Genomic DNA, 23,512 nt, shown 5'->3' on the forward strand with positions numbered 1-23,512 from the left:
GGGGGGCGTGGCCCATACCTGCGGCTCATTGGGAGCGGCTTCCTCTGGCTTCTTAAGGAGTGCTCAGACAGATGGAGGATGCCAGATCTAACTCAGTCGTGGTATGACGTGGCCTTTGACCAAGATCCTGAATCTGAACTTGTGAGTCCTTTTCCGCACTCTGAACTTTGACCAACGTTGAGTCTCCTGTTTTCTCTAGTTTATGTTTTTGGATTACTCACCCGCATCGACGTCTCGCTCGAAGAACCAGCACCTCAAGAATCCCGACGCTCAGATATTGCTCTGGCACTCCACTCATACTCCCTTGGTATTACCAAGCTGGGCTTGAGACCCTTTCCGTGGATTCCGCTGGTTCACTCTCTCTGGTCATCCATCTGTCCCTCCTGTCCGTTGCGGCGTGCTCTGGATCCCTCGCCAGCTTACCGTCAGTCCGCCCTCCAGCTACTAGCCGCCGTTCACCTACTGAGAACTTCGGTCACAGAGTTTACCCGACACTACTCTCCCGGTTAGGTTAGCTTGACTAAATGGTAAGCGGCACAGCTTCTGGTATTATTCCCTGGTTCGATCTCTCGTATTAATTTCCTCTTTCTTCTGCAGTAACTCCAACTCTGACGTTCAGACCTCGACCGATCCTCCAGCTTGTCAATTGACCGATCCTCTAGCTTGTAGTCTGAACCCTCAAACATCTTAAAAGTGTGCTAGTCATCCGTTCGTATCTGCATGTGGGCTAAACACTTGAAAAACATGGCACTTATTAACTTTAATTTTGGTATTCAGGTCATATTTTAATCCTTGTTACTTTTAATGTATTATTATTACTCTATCGTGATATGCTGTCGTCATTTCAAGTAAAAGCACAATAAATAATATTTCTAACTTCTGTTTAAAAATAAAGTTAATACTAACACATTCAATTCAATTTTATTTATATAGCGCCAATTTATGAAACATGACATCTCGAGGCACTTTACAAAGTCAGAATCAATCATATTATACAGATTTGTCAAGAATTTCCTACATAAGGGAACCACTTGATTGCTTCAAAGTCCCGACAAGCAGCATTCACTCCTGGAGAAGCGTAGAGCTACAGGGAGAGTCATCTGCATTGTCCATGGCTTTGCAGCAATCCTTCATACTGAGCAAGCATGAAGCGACAGTGGAAAGAAAAACCATCCATTAGCGGGAAGGAAAAACCTCCAGCAGAACCAGGTTCAGTATGAACGATCATCTGCCTCGACCGACTGGGGGATACAGAAGACAGAGCAGAGACACAACAAGACAGACAAACAAGCACAGAAGAACACATTGATCCAGTAATCTGTTCTACATTAGACGGTAGCAGCGGGTGATCTGTCTTCCCTGGATGATGTCACAGTTAACAGAACGTCAGACCAGGTGTACCTTCTATGAAGAAAAAAGAGAGAGAGCAAAAAGTTAAAAGCTGAAATGACAACAGTCATTTCAATGTAATGCAATGCAAGTCTGGAGAACAGCAGACTGGAGAACAGTAGAACTCAGTAGAGTGAGAAAATTAGACCCTGATGTCCTCCAGCAGCCTAAGCCTATAGCAGCATAAATATAGACGTAGCTCAGGTAACATGAGCCACTCTTACTATAAGCATTAACAGCTCCCAATTAAATGAATGTCTCTTTTTTAAGAGACATTCGTGCAGAGGTAGTTATTTTCTGTTGTAGGTGCTGCTACCACACCCTTGGCTGATCTACATAAGCCAATAGAGAAGTGACACCTGGAGGAACAGAATGTACATTAACTGAAGGCCACATTCTTCCTGCATTTCACAGAGCTCATCGAGAGAAGCAGAGGTGAGAGACGTCTCTTAACATTTACAGAAACGTTTTTATTCTCTTATTTGTGGTGATCAGAACACAAGTTTGATACAGGATATAAGAAATGGCCTGAAAGTCAATAAACCAGGACTCAATAGTAGTAATAGCATCTTTTGATTGGCTTCTAGCATTCAGTCTTGTTAGGTTGTCTGTCGGATTTCTACTCGGTTTCAGAGAAGTTTTCCAAATATACATCCATTTAAATATTACAGACCGTGAAAATATCTCATTTGCTGAAGACTTTTTAGATGCCCCCAATGATGTACTGTGACATGTTATGGAAGGGTGCACAGCTTTCTTTTTATTTATTTTTTTGTTGGGGATGTATTAATTAGGCTTAATTCAATTACATTTTATTTATATAGCACCAATTCACAACACATGTCATCTCAAGGCTCTTTACAAAGTCAAATTCAATCATATTATACAGATTGGGTCAGATTATACAGATTGGTCAAACATTTCCTATATAAGTGAACCAGTTGATTGCTTCAAAGTCCCGACAAGCAGCATTCACTCCTGAAGAAGCGTAGAGCCACAGGGAGAGTCGTCTGCATTGTCCATGGCTTTGCAGCAATCCCTCATACTGAGCAAGCATGAAGCGACAGTGGAAAGAAAAACTTCCCATTAACGGGAAGGAAAACCTCCTGCAGAATCGGGCTCAGTATGAACGGTCATCTGCCTCGACCGACTGGGGGTTACAGAAGTCAGAGCAGAGACACAACAAGACAGAAAAAAAAGCACAGAAGCACACATTGATCCAGTAATCTGTTCTACATTAGATGGTAATAGCAGGTGATCTGTCTTCCTTGGATGATGTCACAGCTAACAGAACGTCAGACCAGGTGTACCCACAGACATAATATACGTAGACGCGTCATAGGGCGCAGGTTCTCACGTCAACGTCACCGTCATATTGTATGTGGCAGAAAAAAGTTGAGTTCTGTCATTGTGAACGTGAATCAGAAAAGATGCCTCATTCCTGTGCTGCATGGAAACATATTCTGGCTGATTTCACTACTTGTATCTGCCTTCTAGAAACTAAAGCTGCACCATGTTGCAAAACTGGACACACTAAAGCTGCAGAGTGGTAACACAGGTTATATATATATATATATATATATATATATATATATATATATATATATATATATATATATATATATATATATACACATTTGTGTGTGTATGTGTTATGAATATAAGGATCAATTTGTTAAATCTAAACATTGTGGTCTTCATTATTTCATAAAACCGTGTCAAATGTGAACCTTTAGGAACAGGCTTTTTGGGGGAGTATTAAACAGGTAAAATTATTAATATGAGAAAAAAAAGTCCTAGGTCAATAAAGTAAAAAAAAAAAAAAACACAAAAGTGATAATGTTATGAGAAAAACGTCATATTATGAGAATTAAGGGGGAACATTTCCAGAATAGTCACAGTTTGCAGAATTATTTAACTCCTGGAGTAATAGGGCCAGGTTAGATTATTTTAAATAGTTGTATTCTTTAGGAGAATAAATTCAGGAGAATGAAGCTAAAGGGATACGAAAATAATCTTGTAATATTACAAAAACAAAAATACTACGAATACAAAGTATATTCAGAGATTAAAGTCCCTGCTCTGATACTGTTTAAGTGACCGAGTAACCGCAGATTTGCCACATTTAAGATGGCGGACGCTCTGACGCATCGCAGCATAGGCAGAACCCGCCCAATGACGCGTCTACTCTTATATTATGTCTATGGGTGTACTTACTCTGAAGAAAAAAGAGAGAGAGCAAAAAGTTAAAAGCTGAAATGACAACAGTCATTTCAATGCAATGCAAAACTGGAGAACAGAAGAACTCAGTAGAGTGAGAAAAATAGTCCCTGATGTCCTCCAGCAGCCTAAGCCTATAGCAGCATAACTATAGAGGTAGCTCAGGGTAACATGAGCCACTCTAACTATAAGCTTTAACAGCTCCCAATTAAATGAATGTCTCTTTTTATTTATGTTGCAACATGCTGAGTCTCAATGTTTTATTTTTTTCTTCTTCTTTTTGTTTAGTGCAGAGGTAATTATTTACTGTTGTAGGTGCTGTTACCACACCTTTGGCTGATCTAAATAAGCCAATAGAGAAGTGACACCTGGAGGAACAGAATGTACATTAACTGAAGGCCACATTCTTCCTGCATTTCACAGAGCTCATCGAGAGAAGCAGAGGTGAGAGACGTCTCTTAACATTTACAGAAATGTTTTTATTCTCTTATTTGTGGTGATCAGAACACAAGTTTGATACAGGATATTTCTGTCGGTATAAGAAATGGCCTGAAAATCAATAAACCAGGACTCAATAGTAGTAATAGCATCTTTTGATTGGCTTCTAGCATTCAGTCTTGTTTGGTTGTCTGTCGGATTCCTACTAGGTTTCAGAGAAGTTTTCCAAATATACATCCATATAAATATCACAGACTGTGAAAATATCTAATTTGCTGAAGACTTTTTAGATGCCCCCAATGATGTACTGTGACGTGTTATGGAAGGGTGCACAGCTTTCTTTTTATTTTATTTTTTGTTGGGGATGTATTAATTAGGCTTATTCAATTACATTTTATTTATATAGGACCAATTCACACAACACATGTCATCTCAAGGCTCTTTACAAAGTCAGATTCCATCAGATCCTCCAGGTTGGTCAGAAAGTTTCCTCTATAAGGAAACCCAGCAACAAGTTTTGACAAGCAGCATTCACTCCTCCTGAAAGGAGTCACAGTAGGGCGGCTCGAGGCACAAGCGGGGCCCCCCATTTATTAATTTTTTTACAATTAACAATTCAATAACTCAAACAAGTGATATAAATGACTGAATGACTGATGATGAAAGAATTAATTTCATATGTTTTGTGACAGTTTGTATTCAGAAGTTTAAAAAAAGATTGAAGTATTTTTGTATCGTTTATTAATTTATTTTATATTAATACATAACCTCACTGTATTCGTTTATAATATTCGCTACAGTCACAGGCTATGATTTTAAGAAAAATAAAGATCCACTTAAATGTGAATCATTTCATCCAGTGAGTCTATTCAGATGTCATTATAGGATATTGACCAAAGTACTAGCAGCAATTATTAAGCCTGTTATAAGTAATATAATACATCCTGACCAGACAGGATTTGTTGCTGGTTAACAACTTCCCAGTGATCTCCGTCGCCTTTTTAATTTAATGTACACTGCTGATGATAACATTGATCAAGAGATTGTAATATCCCTAGATGCCCACAAAGTCTTTGATAGAATACGGTATCTTAATTTGTTTAACATCCTTGAGAGATTGGGATTTGGTCCTAAATTTCGTTCGTGGATTGAGTTAATATATGCGAATCCCCAAGATATGGTAAGAACGAATAACATAATATTTGACCCATTCCCTCTGTTTTGGGGGAACAAGACAGGGGTGTCCTCTGTCACCCCTGCTCTTTGATGTGGCAATCCAGCCTGTTCCAATAATGTTGAGGAATGCTGCTGAACTGGGGGGAATATGCAGGGGTATGAAAAATCATAAACTTTCGCCATAGGCTGACGACTTTCTCCTTTTCCTGTCACATCCTGCCACAAGCATTTCGGTGGCTCTCATAATTGAAAACTTGGCGGCCTGTTCGCGGGGCCTGGCCCCCCGGGGGGCGGCCGGGGCCCCCGTCGCGGGGGCGGGGCGTCCCTGGGGCCTCTGGCCCTCAGGGCCCATGGCCGGGACCACTTCAGCGGGGCTAGCTGCCGGCGGAGCCCACGGGCTCGTCCCCGCGGCTCTTGAGGGCGTCGGCATTGCGGTGGCTGGGGGATTTCCTCGGGGTCGTCTCTGCTCCTTCCTTGGGGGGGGAGGGGTTACGGGTCCCCTGACGCCTGCCTCTGTGCTCGGGGAAGGTGGGTCTTCGGTTCTCCACAATCACTATCAAGCTATTTCTGGATAATTTTCACCTAAACTAGTGTACTCTCACATCTCCCACAGGTGCTGGGTCCCAGGTATTAAGTGTTCACTTATATACAGTAATCTTATAATTTATTTATTTATTTATGTTCTTTCACTTTCTTTTTTCAAGTATCACATTACACATGTCAGCTTACATAATAATATATATGATTTAGCAATGGCATCTAGGTGTTATTCGATTGTATCTGTTGCTTTATGTCTGTTGGTTGTGCTGTTCTTTTTGCATCTCTCTTTCCAGGTGACGGAGCAGACGGAGAAGGTTTTATCATTCTCTCCCTTTTATCTCCTCTTTCTTTCACCTCTACTCTTTTTTTTTTTCTTTCTCTTTCATTTTTTGTTCTTCCTTTACTCTCCCATTGTCATGTCCATATAATTTGAAATTATCCTTGCAGGAATCATAATAAAGCTATTTACAAGCATAAATCAAGTGGAGCACAATGGCGAAAGCTGTTCGCTCCACTTGTAAAAGCAAAATCTGTCGAGCTCTATCTGGCATTGAGACATCAATTCCTATTGCCATATTGCTAGACAGGACACTAGAAAAAAAAAAAAAAAAACTTGGGGAGGGTCTCGGGTTATAAAATTAATCTAGAAAAAAGTGTTTTTTCCAATTAATGAACAGTCGAGGAGACTATCATTCCAGGCCTATACTTTTACAACCATGAAAGACAAACTTACATATTTAGGTGTTACGGTAACAAGCAAATATAAAGATTTATTTAAGCACAATTTTAAAGTTACAGCGGATAAGGCGAAATCAGATATGGAAAGGTGGTCATCTCTCCCAATATCATTGGCAGGTAAGATAAACTCTCAAAATGATCGTAATGCCAAAGTTCCTTTTCTTATTTCAGACAATACCAATTTTTATTCCTACTTTTTTTAATTAAATAAATGTACATCTACCTTTATATGAAAAAAAACAGTCCCCCGGATGAGAAGAGAGTTTCTAGAGAGACAGAGAGAGGAGGGGGGCCTATCTCTACCAAATTTTATGCATTATTACTGGGCAGCTAATCTACATAAGTTGCTACTTTGGGTCTCGCAGTTAGATAGTGAGGAAACCCCAGTATGGGTACATATGGAAAGATATGCATCTAGCCCAATATCCCTGCGTTCCATGATTTGTACCCCTCTGCCCCTAAGCAAGCACCTATACACAAATAACTGTTGTATGACACTATACCAAAATCTGGGTCCAATTAAGAACTCATTTTAAAAACAGAAATGCCTCCTGTCTGCTCCCGTTTATGGCAATCACCCGTTCTCTCCAGCTCCGGGGGGGGGGGAACAGAATTTAAGGAATGGTATAGAGCTGGGGTGGAATCTGTTAAAAATCTTTTTAAAGACGGTGTACTTATGTCTGCTGCTCAGCTGGAAAAGGAATATGGAATCCCCTTAAAAACTAATAACCAGGTACTTGCATCCTTCTCTGAGTGCAAGCACGCTGCTCTAACCACTAGGCACTACACTACACTACACCAAGACACAGCTCGGTAGGCAATTTGTGGTTAAGTGCCCTGCCCAGGGGCACATCGACATGTGGCAAGGGGAAGCTGGAATCGAACCCAACACCTTCTGATTGCCAGACGACTGCTCAACCCTTCAAACCACAGTCGCCCTAGTATCAGTAGTGGTAGTAGTATTAGTATCAGTAGTAGTAGTAGAAGTATCAATAGTAGTAGCAGCAGTAGTAGTATCATTAGTAGTAGTAGTATCATTAGTAGTAGTGGCAGTAGTAGTATTAGTATCAGTAGTAGTAGTAGTAGTAGTAATAGTAGTAGTAGTACCAGTAGTAGTATCAGGAGTATCAGTTTTTAACGAATTTGAAGGAATTTGAACAATTTGAAAAAAACTAAGAATTTGAAGGAATTTGTAGTAGTAGTAGTAGTAGTATCATTAGCAGTTGTATCAGTAGTAGTAGTATAAGTATAAGTAGTAGTATCAGTAGTAATAGTAGTAGTAGTAGCAGCAGTAGTAGTATCATTAATAGTAGTAGTAGTAGCAGCAGTAGTAGTATCATTAGTAGTAGTAGTAGTAGTAGTGGTAGTAGTATCATTAGTAGTAGTATCAGTAGTAGTGGTAGAAGTAGTAGTAGTAGTATTAGTATCAGGAGTAACAGTAGTAGTAGTAGTAGCAGTAGTATCAGTAGTAGTATCAGTAGTAGTAGTAGTAGTATCAGTAGTAGTATCAGTAGTAGTACCAGCAGTAGTAATAGTATCAGTAGTAGTAGTAGCAATGGTAGTATCATTAGTAGTAGTAGTAGTAGTAGTAGTAGTAGTTGTATCAGAAGTAGTAGTAGTAGTAGTATCAGTGGTACTAGTAGGAGTAGTAGTAGTAGTAGCAGTAGTAGTAGTAGCAATGGTAGTATCATTAGTAGTAGTAGTAGTAGTAGTAGTAGTTGTATCAGAAGTAGTAGTAGTAGTAGTAGTATCAGTGGTACTAGTAGGAGTAGTAGTAGTAGTAGCAGTAGTAGTAGTAGTATCAGTGGTACTAGTAGGAGTAGTAGTAGTAGTAGCAGTAGTAGTAGTAGTAGCAGTAGTAGTACCAGTAATATCAGCAGAAATAGTAGTAGTAGTATCAGTAGTAGTATCAGTAGTAGTAGTAGTAGCAGCAGTAGTAGTATCATTAGTAGTCATATCAGTAGTAGTATCAGTAGTAGTAGTAGTACCAGTAGTAGTATCATTAGTAGTCGTATCAGTAGTAGCAGTAGCAGTAGTAGTATCAGTAGTAGTAGGAGTAGAGTCTGTAGCAGTGTTTCCCGCAGGAATTTGCTTAGGCGAGGAGGTGAGTTGGGGGGACGACGACAAGTTTTGCGCGGACCGAGGTGGGGGGTGGGATTCAATTCAATTCAATTTTATTTATATAGCGCCAAATCATGAAACATGTCATCTCAAGGCACTTTACAAAGTCAAGTTCAATCATATTATACAGATTGGGTCAGATTATACAGATTGGTCAAAAATGTCCTATATAAGGAAACCAGTTGATTGCATCAAAGTCCCAACAAGCAGCATTCACTCCCGGGGAAGCGGAGAGCCACAGGGAGAGTCGTCTGCATTGTACATGGCTTTGTTGCAATCCCTCATACTGAGCAAGCATGAAGCGACGGTGGGAAGAAAAACTCCCCATTAATGGGAAGGAAAACCTCCAGCAGAACCGGGCTCAGTATGAACGGTCATCTGCCTCAACCGACGGGGGGTTACAGAAGACAGAGCAGAGACACAACAAGAGAGATAAAAAAGCACAGAAGCACACATTGATCCAGTAATCTGTTCTACATTAGATGGTAGTAGCGGGTGATCTGTCTTCTCTGGATGATGTCACAGTTAACAGAACGCCAGACCAGGTGTACCTACTATGAAGATGCTCTAAGCTTCCCTAGGAGTGAATGCTGCTTGTCGGGACTTTGATGCAATCAACTGGTTTCCTTATATAGGACATTTTTGTCCAATCTGTATAATCTGACCCAATCTGTATAATATGATTGAACTTGACTTTGTAAAGTGCCTTGAGATGACATGTTTCATGATTTGGCGCTATATAAATAAAATTTAATTGAATTGAATTGAAAGTTAAAGCAGAAATGACAACACATAATGCATAATTGAAGAACAGTAGAACTCTATAGAGTAAGAAAATTAGATTTTAAATTCTATTCTTGATTTAACAGGAAGCCAATGAAGGGAAGCTAAAATATGATCCCGCTTGTTTATTTTCATCAGAACTCTTGCTGCAGCATTTTGGATCAGCTGAAGGCTTTGAACTGCATTTTGTGGACTTCCTGATAGTAAAGAATTACAATAGTCCAGCCTTGAAGTAACAAATGCATGGACCAGTTTTTCAGCATCACTCCTGGACAGAATGTTTCTAATTTTGGCGATATTCCTGAGGTGAAAAAAGGAAACTCTGGAAACCTGTTTAATATGGGATTTAAATGACATGTCTTGGTCAAAAATAACACCAAGATTTTTTACTTTATTACCAGAGGCCAAGTTAATGCCACCCAGATTAAGTGATTGGTTAAGAAGTAATAATTTTGCCGATCAGAAGCATATATATAGTAAAGAGAATTGGTCCAAGGACAGAACCCTGTGGTACTCCACAGGTGACCCTAGAGTTTAAGGAAGATTTATTATTAACATGAACAAACTGGAATCTGTCCAACAGATAAGATTTAAACCAGCCTAATGCTTTCCCCTTAATCCCTACAGTATGTTCAAGTCCTTCTAGGAGAATATTGTGATCAACTGTATCAAATGCAGCACTGAGATCTAACAGGACAAGTACAGACACAAGTCCATTATCTGAGGCCATGAGAATATCATTAGTGACCTTCACCAGAGCTGTTTCAGTGCTATGATGAGCTCTGAAGCCTGACTGAAACTCCTCAAGTAGGTCATTGCTTTGTAAAAGTTCACAAAGTTGATTAGCAACTACTTTCTCAAGAATTTTAGATAAGAAAAGAAGATTAGATATAGGTCTGTAGTTTACTAACTCATCTTGATCAAGAGATGGTTTCTTAAGTAAAGGTTTAATAACAGCTACTTTAAAAACCTGTGGTACATATCCATTTACTAAGGATAGATTAATCATGTCTAAAATAGTGCCACTGATCAAAGGGAATATGTCCTTAAACAACTTGGTTGGGATTGGGTCTAACATACAGGTAGAAGGTTTAGATGAAGCTAAAATTTTAGATAGCTCAGAAAGCTCTACTGCTTCTAAACAGTTCAAACACTGCACAGGTTCTAAAGATTCCTCCAATGCTGCCTCACTTACTGAGGATGAGGTAATCATGTTTGGGAGGATGCCATTTATTTAATTTTTAATGGCATCAATTTTATTTATGAAGAATCCCATAAAATCATTACTACTAAGAGCTAAGGGAATGGATGGATCAACAGAGCTGTGGCTCTGGGTAAGTTTGGCAACTGTACTAAAGAGAAATCTAGGATTATTCATATTCTCTTCAATTAATGATGAAAAATATGCTGCTCTAACTCTGCAAAGGGTCTTGTTATACAATAGACTGTCCCTCCAGATCAAGTAGGATTCCTCTTGGTGTGTAGAGCGCCATTTTCTCTCCAATTTCCTAACATTGTGCTTCAAGGAACGCAGCTCTGAATTAAACCAGGGAGCCTGCTTCCTGTGAATAATCACCTTCTTTTTCAAGGGAGCTACATTGTCTAATGCAGAATGCAATAAGGAAGTCACACTGTTAGCAAAGGTATCGATTTGTGAATGGGAAGAAACAGCATTGCTGCCATCTACAGGGCATTTCTGCAATACTGAGGATATTAAAAAGGGGACAGACTCTTTAAGTTTTGATACAGCATTATCTGATAAAGATCTACTATAATGGAACCCTCTTTTGGGGGTGGAGAACTCATTTAGATTAAACTCAAATGTTATTAAAAAATGATCAGACAGGACAGGGTTGTGAGAGAATACTGTTAATTCTTCACAATCAATGCCATATGTCAGAACAAGGTCTAAAGTATGGAGCCGAGAGTGCGTCGGTTCATGCACATTTTGAGCAAAACCAATTGAATCTAGGATAGTTTTCAAGGCTACACTAAGGTTATCACATTCTGTGTCAACATGAATGTTAAAATCACCCACTATAATAACCTTGTCAGTATTTAACACCAAATCAGATAAGAAATCTGACAACTGATCCAAAAACTGAGTGTAAGGGCCTGGTGGACGATACAAAACAACAAACAGAAGAGGTTTTATTGCTTTGCGGTTTGGATGAGGGAAACTAAGGGTTAAATGTTCAAAAGAACTGTACTTATTAGTTGGCCTGGGATTAATTAATAAATCAGACTGAAAGATAGTTGCCAATCCTCCTCCTCTTCGCACAGATCTGGGAATGTGAAAATTTGAATAACTGGAGGGGATTGACTCATTTATACTAACATAGTCCTCTTGTAGCCAGGTTTCTGTGAGACAAAACAAATCAATCTGATTATCAGAAATCAATTCATTAACTAACAAAGTCTTTGGAGGGAGAGACATTATATTTCATAGACCACATTTAATTATTTTATTTTTTGGTTCAAAGTGATCCGTATGGATTTGTATTAGATTTTTATGATTTGTTCCTTTTAAGTCAGTTTTTGATCTGTTAAGTTTTGGCCGTGGGAAAGACACTGTCTCAATAGGATAATGGGTAGATAACGGTACAGAAACTGCAGAGAGGTGTGTTAAACTACGACTCTGCTTCCTGCTCTGGACCCTGGGTTGTCAGCATTTAGGAGAACTAATAAATCCGGCCAGATTCCTAGAAAGAAGAGCTACACCATCCAAAGTGGGATGAATGCCGTCTCTCCTGATCAGACCAGGTTTGTATCCATGTGTTTTTTCCCTGCCATTCAGTATATGCACGCGCGAAAGCAGCAACAAAAAAACGTGTATTAACGTCAAATAAACATGAAAGCATATCTAGTTCGTTTTTTGTTTTTTTTGTGTTTTTTTTTTCTTTTTTTTTTTGGAATGTTGGCGAGGCGGTAGTGTGAGTTTGGCGAGGCGGGTGCCTCGCCAAGACAGCGCTGCGGGAAACCCTGTGTAGTAGTAGTAGTATTATCAGTTGTATCAGAAGAATTTGAAGAATTTGAAAAATTGGTGCTGTATATGCCGGGTGGGTCGTGTCTGGGCATCCTTCCAGGTCCTGTTGGAGTCCAAGGCCCGATAGGAAAACTATGTGAAATCCAATCCAAAAAGTGACAGAAAAGTGACACATGCCTGATAATCATAGGAAATTTTTAAAATGTTAAGAGGAAGTGACTGTGCGAATTTCAGATTCCTACGTTCATCACAGCCCATGCAGTGGGCGTCATAAGGTGCCATTCTAAGCAAAGGGAGCCTATCCCTGACCTGCAGTAACTTCTGGCCAGCAGAGTTCTGTTGTCATGGAAAATCACTCACAGCTGCTGGTGTCCTTCTGCTGCAGGCACAGACTTTGGCTCAGAAGAGCTCTAATTGGAATAAAATGGCATTACTTTGCCTCGAACAACTCTGGATTTTTCGTCAACCGTAAGGGCTGGAGACGTAATTTTTTCTGCGTTTATTTCGGAACGGATAGGGGAACAAGATGAGCTATCGGTTTTTGCTGGAAATATTTTAATAAAAGAGCAAAGAAAATCATGATATAAAGGGGAATATTGACGAAAATTTAAAAAATCCTCTAAAAAGGGTCCCGAACAATTCACTCTAGCTGAAGAAGTATAAGAGATATCAATATAATTATTTCACCGTGAGTATCAGCAGGCTTTGGAGGACAACTGTGCTCATTTTTATGTTTGTACAAAAATCGGTGTAGGCATGGCGACAATGTAAAAAAGTGGATCATGTGGAAGGATGCAGGTCCAAAGCGTTTTCAGGATTTTGCACATTTGCTACTCCCGAACAAATTGTTCCTGCGGCAAAACCGTATCAGTTATCAAGAAAATTCATTTTTGTGAGTGGCAGGAGAGTCTCCTCATGATTGTGTGAAAGTGTCATGCCTGTACATCAAACGGTTTAGGAGTAGCTAAAGTCCCTTTAATGAAAAAGTTGCGTCAACTCAGCGGGGGCCGCCATTTTAACATTTGCCACAGGCAGGCGCTTTAACACTGTTATGTTATGCGCGTTTCGCACCTTCTAATACCCTGCAGGCAGGTGTTCGGCACAGTTCATTGATTCTGAATAAAATACAACAATCTGAGTGCTGATGATCACCTACTAGGAATCCAGAAAAGCTGATATTACATTTTAATAAGACTTGAGAGAGCAGATCAAATGTGTGCCTGTTGATGTCCCGGTGCCGACTGGCACCGGGACATCAACAGGCACATGTGAAGCTTATTTAATAGTTTTGCTGTGTCTTATACAAGTATTTACTGTATACAAGTATTTAATTATACAAAGCTTTACGGTAGTAAATTTTTAGCAATAAATTCCATGATTATACACAATGATTAGGAATAGTGACTCTAGAACTCAATTTCATAGCAGTGGCAGTACTTATACTCAATATATTATGTTTATAGAGATCAGTATGACCCTTAAACTGATTACAGTGTCTGTCTTTAAAAAGAAAATACAACAGCACTGGCTGAGTGGTACATGTACTAGTAGTAGTCAAGTGATAACTTTGTTAGTCAAGGGGCTGGGTTATTATTATTCAATATTTTTAGATACTGTACACTGGAGAAACAAGCCCACATACCTCACATAAGCGAGAGTTTTTAGTAGGTCTACAAGTTTTTTTCGTCTCTGGGTCCAAGCGACTGACTCGGTTGATCCACAATACTCGCCGCCCTTCATCGCTAGGAAAACGGAACACCCGCGTCCCTTTATCCGTGTTGTTGCTGCAGCCGTGGGCACGACACCCTGGCACGGTGGCTGACTTTCACAATAAAGCAATATTCAATGTAATCACGAGTAAAAATGAAAGAAATCGGTCACTCGCTGTGTTGTCAACGCTGTGTTGTCAACACGCTGAGCCTAGACCGAAAATGGCCGCAGGAGAACACGTGACCCGAATACAGCGGAACGCCCATGACGCAACTTTTATTAAAGGGACTTTAGGAGTAGCGACGATGTAGAAAAGTGCCTAATTTGGGGGGATGGAAGTCTGATCCTGTTTTAGCATTTTTCCAAAACGCTACTCCCGAACAAATTGTTCCTGCGGCACAACCGTAACATTTATCGACAACATTCCTTTTTTGTGAGTGCCAGAAGGGTCTGGACATGAAAGTGTTAAAGTCTCATGCCTGTACATCAAATAGTTTAGGAGTAGCGATGATGTGAAAACATGTGTTGCTTGGGAATGTCTGGTGTGATTTTTCACCACACCTCCATAGAAAATCAATGAAGAGCTTTTAGGCTTCGTGGTGCTCTGGGGTGATTTGCAAAACATATATAAATGCTACATCACATGTGTCAAACTCAAGGCCCGCGGGCCACATGTGGCCCTTTACATCATTTTATGTGGCCCTCTCCCCCCCAGCACCATTTTACAAGCTCATTGATAGACTTAAAATAGGTTTTGAGCACAAATTGGTTTCATGAACGATGGGAAAACGAATATCTGTTTGTACTTCAAGGTGAAAAACCAGTATGTCTTTTGTGTTCTGGGACAGTGTCCGTTGTGAAAGAATACAATATACGTCGGCATTTTGAAACCAAACACGGAGCTAAGTACGCAAAATTTAGCCTTTAAGAAAAATAAAAAATTGCAGCAGATTAAAGAGGCAGGTTGCAATTGCAGCAGAAATTGTTTACAAAAGCCACAGCCAAAAATGATGCAGCGGTGATAGCAAGCTTTATTGTGGCTGAAGAAATCGTTGAGTTTCAAAATCTTTTTCGGAGGATGCTTTTTTGAAGCAGTGTATGCTAAAGGTGTGTGAGCAGGTGTGCCCTGACAAAGTACAGACTTTTCAAAATGTCTGTTTGTCAAGAAATACCATCGCAAAACGAGTTAAGGGTAGCCGGAAATTTAACGACACAGCTGGCCGAAGAAATGGGCAGCTGTCTGGCTTTTTCATTAGCTGTGGATGAAAGCACAGACGACGTGGATACAGCGCATTTGTCCATTTTTATTAGAGGGGTGAAGCCAGACCTATCTGTAACTGAGGAGCTCCTGGATATAGTGGCGCTGCATGGAACGACAACTGGTCGAGACATATTTGATGCAGTGGAGAAGTCTGTCTGTAAAAATAAATTGCCATGGGAAAGGTTGGTGGGACTAACTACAGACCGTGCACCTGCGATGTGTGGAAGAAAAACAGGCTTGGTTGGACTAATGAAAGAAACAATGCAAAAAAGCAACAATCAGATGCCGCTCATCAGGTATCATTGCCTTATCCATCAGGAAGCGCTGTGTGGAAAAGTTCTGGAGCTGGATAATGTGATGACCAAGGTCATGAAAACAGTCAACTTTATTCGGGCGCGTGGCCTAAATCACTGCCAGTTTCAGATGTTTTTGCAGGAGGTGGGTTCAGAGCTTGAAGATGTGCAGTACCATACAGAAGTAAGGTGGCTGAGTGGGAGCAAAGTACTCAAAGAAATTAATCTTTTGATGAAGAACAAAGGAAAACCCTTGTCTGAACTGTCCGATCCGAAATGGCTGTGTGACTTTGCTATGTTATGTGACGTCACTGAGCATCTTGCTCAGCTAAATCAAAAACTGCAAGGACGTAAACAAGTCATCACACAGATGTCAGACATGATCACAGCTTTCCAGCGCAAACTCAACTATGGAAGTGCCAGGTGGAACAAAACAATCTCATCCACTTTCCTGCTGGTCAGATCAGCTTCGGCTTCTTCTCCTGGTGCTTTTTCATGTGCTCGATTAACTGCTAAACTAACTCTGTTAATAAACGAGTTTGATTGGCACTTTTCTGACTTTAGATCGCCGCGCTCTGCTTTTGACATCTTTGCCAATCCTTTCACCGCCGATGTCTGCAGTGCGCCCCACCGCCTTCAGATGGAGTTAATTGAGCTTCAAAGCGACAGTGGCCTGAAAGCAAAGTTCTGTGATGTTTCAATCGAGGACTTTTACCATCTACTGCCCCCTGATTTGATGCCACAGCTTCGACTCCATGCAGCCCGTGTTTTGTCCATGTTTGGAAGCACCAAACATGGACAAAACATGTTTTGTGTTTATTTACAGAACACAGCTGGTGAATGAGGATGTGTGTGAGTTGGTGACAGGGTGAAGAGGGATCAGCTTTGAGTTCAAGGACAGGCAACATCACCTAATTGTTTTGTTACATGGTCGTTGTGTAATAAATAACAAAAAAGTTTTGTGAAGTTTAGAGTTAATATCAAAACTTGTTTAAGTTCTTTCTCTGCTTATCTTTACACACTGATTTAAGTATTGTAATGTTTAAACTGAGCAGTAATTTTACATCCATGCAAACTGAAATGTAATATTTAACACTTGAATACATAAAATCAGTTATTTAACAATATGAGGTGTTGTTTAATTTATTTTTAACATTGTTTTTCATACATTTATGCTCTGCAACTTTAGACACGTTCCTTCTCTAACACACCTGGATCATTGCCTCATTCATAGGCCTGCTGTAGAGGCCTATGAATGAGGCTTAATGAAAGAATTCAACCTTTTGTCTGGGGTATGTTTTTAGCAGGGACACATCTAAAAGTTGCAGTCTGAAGGACTGCACTTGGGCATTCCTGATTTATACAGTCAATGTGGCCCGTTGAGGGTGGCCAATATGCTGAAGTGGCCCTTGGTGAAATTGAGTTTGACACCCCTGTGCTACATCAATGAGGATTACATTTCCAGAATCCAGACAGAAATTCCCATGTTTGATGTATAATGTATGTGAATAGAGTGAAAATTGAGCGAGTGAGAAGAAGTTGTTCAGAGAAGGAAAATCTATAGAAACGCCAGAGTGGCAACTCTAAATGAACTCCCTATTAACCATAGCAACGCATAAATTTTTCTGAATTTCATGAAAATGCTAAATTATTTTAAGGAGGTACTATATGAAAATGGTGAAAGATATGAACAAGCTGAAATATACAATAATAGCTGAAAGATATCACTACATTTTAAAAGTTGAATGCCGTTTCTAGCTGAAATTAGGCTGAAGCAGTAAGCTGTCAAAAAGCTGAAAAATTTGAAGAATTTGAAGGATTCTCCATTGAATTTCAATGAGAGCGCAAAACGCACAAAAACTTAAATATTTTAAATACTATAAAAGTTATAATTACCAAAAGACATAGCAGTAATGTCGTGAATGAGCTGAACATTTTGATATGAAAATTATTTAAATCGGTTGAAGTATGTAGGAGTAGTTAGATGCCGAAAAACGTACGGAATAATAATCAAGACCTGAAGGAACTTAACAAGTGAGAATGCTGTATAGCATTCTCACTTGATAATTATATGTATCTAGTTTTAACTGGAACATAGGTGGTGTGTATGATAGTAGGATCTGTCTTGTCATTAGTTTGTGTTTTTTGAGCTGTTTTTGTGATGTAAAGTTTGAGTCCTACTCTTTTGTTCTGTATGTTTTGAATGGGATGTCTTTTGTTTCAATATGAAAAATGAATAAAAACAATTTGATTATTATTATAATATTTGCTATAACATTATAGCGTGACATTTGTATCAATCATCTTCTAGCATAGGTGATTCTGCATGGTGGGAGGGGGGCCCTCAAATCAAACTCTGCTTAGGGCCCTCAAGAGGCTCGGGCCGGCACTGAGTCACAGACAACAAAAGTCTGACTTCCGTTGACAAATAACGATGGCAGGAAATCTGTTTGCTACAATGTTTTGTAATGTATAAAATATGCACCTTTGATGCAGATGTTGTTTCAAGCCTGAGCATAGTGTATATTTTAAGAATTATAAGAAAAGTAACACAGAGTCATACTTGGTTCCAATGACTTTGGACCTATTTATTAACACTTATCTTGCTGGTGCCTGCAGCAGTAGCAGTGGTTCAAGGTATCTTTATGGTCTCCAAGGGGTGATTTGCTTTACAGCAGGAAGGAAAAGAAAAAAAAACTAAACATAAACAGGAACACATGCACGGGTGAACTTATAAGTTAGGATACATGCTAAACAAACTGCTGGAAGGATTCATGCAGCAAAACATCTGTTTTTTTATTTATTTATTTGTCTGTTAAAGATCTAAAATGTTAGAATTTAGTTTTTGGAACCTCGGTGGAACCATAAAAAATATTTTCTTTTAACCTGAATGTGAGTCCTTACCTCTCATATTTGTGATTGAAGTAGGATATATTTCATCTTTTAACACTGCATTTGTCACACCTTTATCTCTGTGATGGCAGAAAAATGGCTCCCAAGAAGCGAAAGGCAGAAGAAAACCAGCCAGACATAAGAGGCTTCTTTAATAAGGTATTTAATCATTGCTTAACATTCATTCTGATTATGTTTGTAGTTTGTTGTAATGTTAAATAAATGTGTGCATGGATGTCTAATATTTAGCGTGGCCAGCCAGGCTGACTTATACCATGTGTATTAAACACACAGCTTGTCGATCTGGACAGACTCAGAATCTCCGGTCTAGACTTTACTGGACCAAACACAGCACAGGAGATGGGTGCTTATGATGCATAACTCTTTACCCATAATGCAACAGTGCTTTACTTACTTACTTAGTCCATTACAGTCAAGATGGCGGCCACATCTAAGTGATGTTTTAATGATGCCCTTTATTATGTCCTGAATGAGCCGGATACATCTTTAAAACTCATTCCAAAAAGAGTAAAAAAACAGGACTTGTTTTCCGTAGTTTGAAGACGTTTCACCTCCTATCTAGGAAGCTTTCTCAATTCAAAAAGTTTGAAGTCGTTAATGACTTTAACGACTTCCCATTACTAAGGGGGTGGACCTGTTTCTGTTAAATGTGCATGTTATCTAAGCCATTACAAGGCCTTTGTTGGGCAGTAGTATAAAGCTTGATACCCCACATTACTCCAGACTTTTTGAATTGAGAAAGCTTCCTAGATACGAAGTATCCTGTAATTAGAAAAATCGTGCTTGTCCCCAGCCTTATAAATAGGAATAACCTTAGCAATCTTCATCTTTTTTGCAGTACGTTTTATTGTGATTCAGACAGGTGCATTTAATTTTAAAGATGCGGTTTTAGCGCGTATTCAGACAGGGTAGGGGCGGATTTAGGAAATTTGGGGCCCTAGGAAAAGAAAGGCATGGGGCCCTCTGAAATGAGAAGACAACACATGAAACAGACCCATTATACAGATACATACATTTTAATAGAATAGACATACATTATTTTTCTACCTTTTGTCCCTCTCTTCTTATCCCTTTCTTTTCTTGTTTTCCTCTGTTTTCTTTTGTCCCTTTTTCTAGTTGACAAGCCATAATCTGCTTATCTGTTCTCCATTTTTCATTTGAATGAAATAATAGCTGGAAGTAAATCTGCGTCCCCGTCTCCATTTCTTGGCAAGATCCTGTTCTTCACCTGGAGTACTATAGAGCAGCGTGGATGGTCAGACAGCTGATTGGTCAGAGCTGGGTCATCTTCAGGAAGTCCACTGTGCTGACTGCATACCAGCAGAGTGGATGATGCTGTACCCTCTCAGTCTGGTGGAACAACATCATTATAAAAGCCTGGCTGGATAATTGTGGAACTCTCTCTGTCACAGCCCATCCCTGTCTCATTCTAAAAACAAACAAAGAAAACAGAGTATAAGGCTTTTACTCAGTGGTTAAATGTATATTTACTCAATTACTAAAGTAGAAATTTAAGGATTTTATGCAACTTCAATTTTGTCTACATCACTGTAACTCAGACGAACATACTGCAACTTCTACTCTACTACTAAACCTATTTATTCAATTCAATTCAATTTTATTTATATAGCGCCAAATCATGAAACATGTCATCTCAAGGCACTTTACAAAATCAAGTTCAATCATATTATACAGATTGGGTCAGATTATACAGATTGGTCAAAAATGTCCTATATAAGGAAACCAGTTGATTGCATCAAAGTCCCGACAAGCAGCATTCACTCCTGGGGAACCGTAGAGCCACAGGGAGAGTCGTCTGCATTGTACATGGCTTTGCTGCAATCCCTCATACTGAGCAAGCATGAAGCGACAGTGGGAAGAAAAACTCCCCATTAACGGGAAGGAAAAACCTCCGGCAGAACCAGGCTCAGTATGAACGGTCATCTGCCTCGACCGACTGGGGGTTACAGAAGACAGAGCAGAGACACAACAAGAGAAACAAAAAAGCACAGAAGCACACATTGATCCAGTAATCTGTTCTACATTAGATGGTAATAGTCGGTGATCTGTCCTCCCTGGATGATTTCACAGTCAACAGAACGTCAAACCAGGTGTACCTACTATGAAGAAAAAAGAGAGAGAACAAAAAGTTAAAAGCTGAAACGACAACAGTCATTTCAATGTAATGCAATGCAAATCTGGTGAACAGTAGACTGGAGAACAGTAGAAATCAGTAGAGTGAGAAAAATAGGCCCTGATGTCCTCCAGTAGCCTAAGCCTGTAGCAGCAAAACTATAAAGGTAGCTCAGAGTAACATGAGCCACTCTAGTTATAAGCTTTGTCAAAAAGGAAGGTTTTAAGATTAGTCTTAAAAGTAGTAGTAGTAATCAGAGCTCTGATATATAATGGAGCTTGATTATTAAGGGCTTTATACGTTAGAAGAAGAATTTTAAATTATATTCTTGATTTAACAGGAAGCCAATGAAGGGAAGCTAAAATTGGAGAAATATGATCCCGCTTGTATATTTCATATATATATGAAATAAACAAAGTGAGAACACCCAGGTAGATCATCAGAGTTTAGTCCTCTGCTTGAAAGATGTTTCAGGTTGTGGAGGTGTGGCCGATCTGAGCGTCTCTTTCTTTCTCTCGCTCCAGGCTGAGCCACTGATGAATCCTCAGGATTCTGTTGTGGATGTTGCAACTTTATTGCTATATTCAAATTTTATTCCCACAACTTTTGTTATGGTGGTTGTATTGATGTAACTGCATTTTGTTTTTGTGTTTTGGGGGGGTGCGCTGGTTGGGACACTGAAGGGGGTGCGCGGCTAAAAAAGTTTAGGAACGCCTGCACTAGACTATAAACACCACAGAGTCAAAGAAGGACTTCAGCAGCACCCTCTGCACTCCAAAATCCTCAGCCTCCTCAGCAAATGTCTGCTCTGACCCTTCCTGTAAAGAGCATCATTGTTGAGACTTCAGTCATCTTATTATTCAGGTGAACACACAGATACTTAGAATAAAACGAGGGATTGAAGTTCATGTGACCAGTTCTCAGAGTGAGGGACAAACCTTTCAGGAAGAGGAGCGGTACGGTGCACAGTGCAATCAATGTGTAACTTTTCAGCATGTTTATAGTTCATGGGTTAAAGAAAAAATAATCAGTTTGACTGAAATTTTTTTTGAGTCAGCCCATATATTCCCGGGACCGTGGACATAATGCCACATTAGTTCGCTCACTTGCTTATTGTGCGAAGTCAACTTTAACCAAATCTGGTAGCTTTACAATATGCATTGACCATTCCTGTCTCTGTCCCACCTTTCAGCTTCAGAGCCTTGGTGTCATCCTAGACAGCCTCTCCTTCCTCTCCTTCACTTTCCACATCCAGAACATCACCTGGTTAACTTTCATATTTGCACCATCAAGTTCTTCCTTCACACTTTTGCCAAAATGGTCAACAGTCCACTTCACAGTTTCAGCTCTTTTCCCTCCATAAACCTCCATAAACTACAACTAGTACAAAGACAGCAGCTTCATCATTACATCATCTACTTCCAAACTGAACATTAACTCCTCTGTCACATTCAGTATAAATTAATCCTATGAACATACAAGGTCAACCACAACCTGGACAATGCAGGACACAATACAACACTATGACATCATACATTTTAGTTTAACACAGATCGCACATTACAATAATCAGTCTCTGCTTTGCCCGTTATTGCTCAACAATTAATTATCAAAGCTCATGAGTTTATAAAAAGGCATTATTTAACTTTTTTGAAGTTTAATAAAACTGTTGAATCTTAGCCCAGTGACTGGAGCCCACAACCTCCACGACCCTGTGTGACATCGAGCTGCGTTTCCCCATCAGATACGGCTTGACGTCACACCTGTGTGGAAAAGCCGGTATAGAAAATCGATGAAGGGTGGGATGTTACATTTTAAAGAAGTTTAATACAATTTCTCAAGGTTTATCAGAAAAAAACATAACTTGCTTTAAATAAGAATATTTTTAATTAGCAAAATGTTAATGTATTTGGTAAAGTTAAATATTGTTGAAGGTAATCTTGGCTGCTGTAGCTTGTCTGTCTGGCAGATGTTTTTGGGTTGAATAAAATGAGTCCATAGATCCACAGACAGGAGGCTTTCTCAGCTGTTTCTAGTACGACTTGCTTCTACAGTGAAGCTTCACATCGCGCTCCACTCCGTCTTAAAATAAAAAAATAACTTCATAAAAGCTCTCTGAGAATCACCTCTGGCCTCACCCAGTTAGAACCCGCTCTCCAGTCCATGTTGTAGCTGCAGTTTATTTTTTTTATGTAGTTTCCTTAATAATCAAAATCTTTGTCATTTTTTTAAGAGTGTCCTGGTGCGCAGCGGCTCATTAGATGAACGCTGCTGTATATTGACTGACAGCCGCTCTGACTGCAGCTCAGCCTTCTTTGGTTGAGAAAAGCGCAGGAGAAATTATTCATTCTATTTTATTACTTTTTCCAATGCGGACCTAGTCAAATGCGGGACATTGTTTTACATTAAGAGCCTTCCACAAAAAAGAAAGAAAAAAAAAGCGCGTCATGCTAAATTAGCCTGAGCTAACGCTTTACTCTTCGAGTTTTAAATAAAATGTAACAACGAATCACGAGGATGTCCCTGGTTGGTCGCTGCGTTTGTCAGCCAAATTGCTGGAAGCCAGTGAATAAACGGCGACATGGCCACAGGTGGAAATAATTCATTAATTAACTGCAGGAGCAGCGACAGACATGCTTACCTAAGGAAGTTGTCAGATGGTCAATCCGCTCCACTTCCTGACTTCCTGGTTTGCATAAACCCAAAGAAAACCTTTGATCACCGCTACTGTCATTCATGCATCTGTGGCCAGTTTGAGATGCTGTTCCAAAAGTTAGAATGATTGAGCACCGATAAACCTCAGACAGGCA

The 23,512-nt window shown here is 39.7% G+C and overlaps 1 protein-coding gene across 1 annotated transcript in view; it reads left to right on the forward strand.

Annotated features, from left to right (window-relative positions):
- Nucleotides 1-1,684: 1,684 nt before the first annotated feature.
- Nucleotides 1,685-23,512, forward strand: part of LOC118561781 (protein FAM111A-like) — a 34,520-nt gene continuing 12,692 nt past the window's right edge. Inside the window, exons 1-3 of the mRNA XM_036133983.1 lie at nt 1,685-1,824; nt 3,898-4,053; nt 18,640-18,706. Coding sequence (XP_035989876.1) covers nt 18,644-18,706 — 63 coding nt within the window. The 5' untranslated portion in view covers nt 1,685-1,824; nt 3,898-4,053; nt 18,640-18,643. The remainder of the gene's footprint in view (nt 1,825-3,897; nt 4,054-18,639; nt 18,707-23,512) is intronic.

The sequence above is a fragment of the Fundulus heteroclitus genome, unplaced genomic scaffold (genome assembly GCF_011125445.2).
Source record: "Fundulus heteroclitus isolate FHET01 unplaced genomic scaffold, MU-UCD_Fhet_4.1 scaffold_71, whole genome shotgun sequence".
Taxonomy (NCBI): domain Eukaryota; kingdom Metazoa; phylum Chordata; class Actinopteri; order Cyprinodontiformes; family Fundulidae; genus Fundulus; species Fundulus heteroclitus.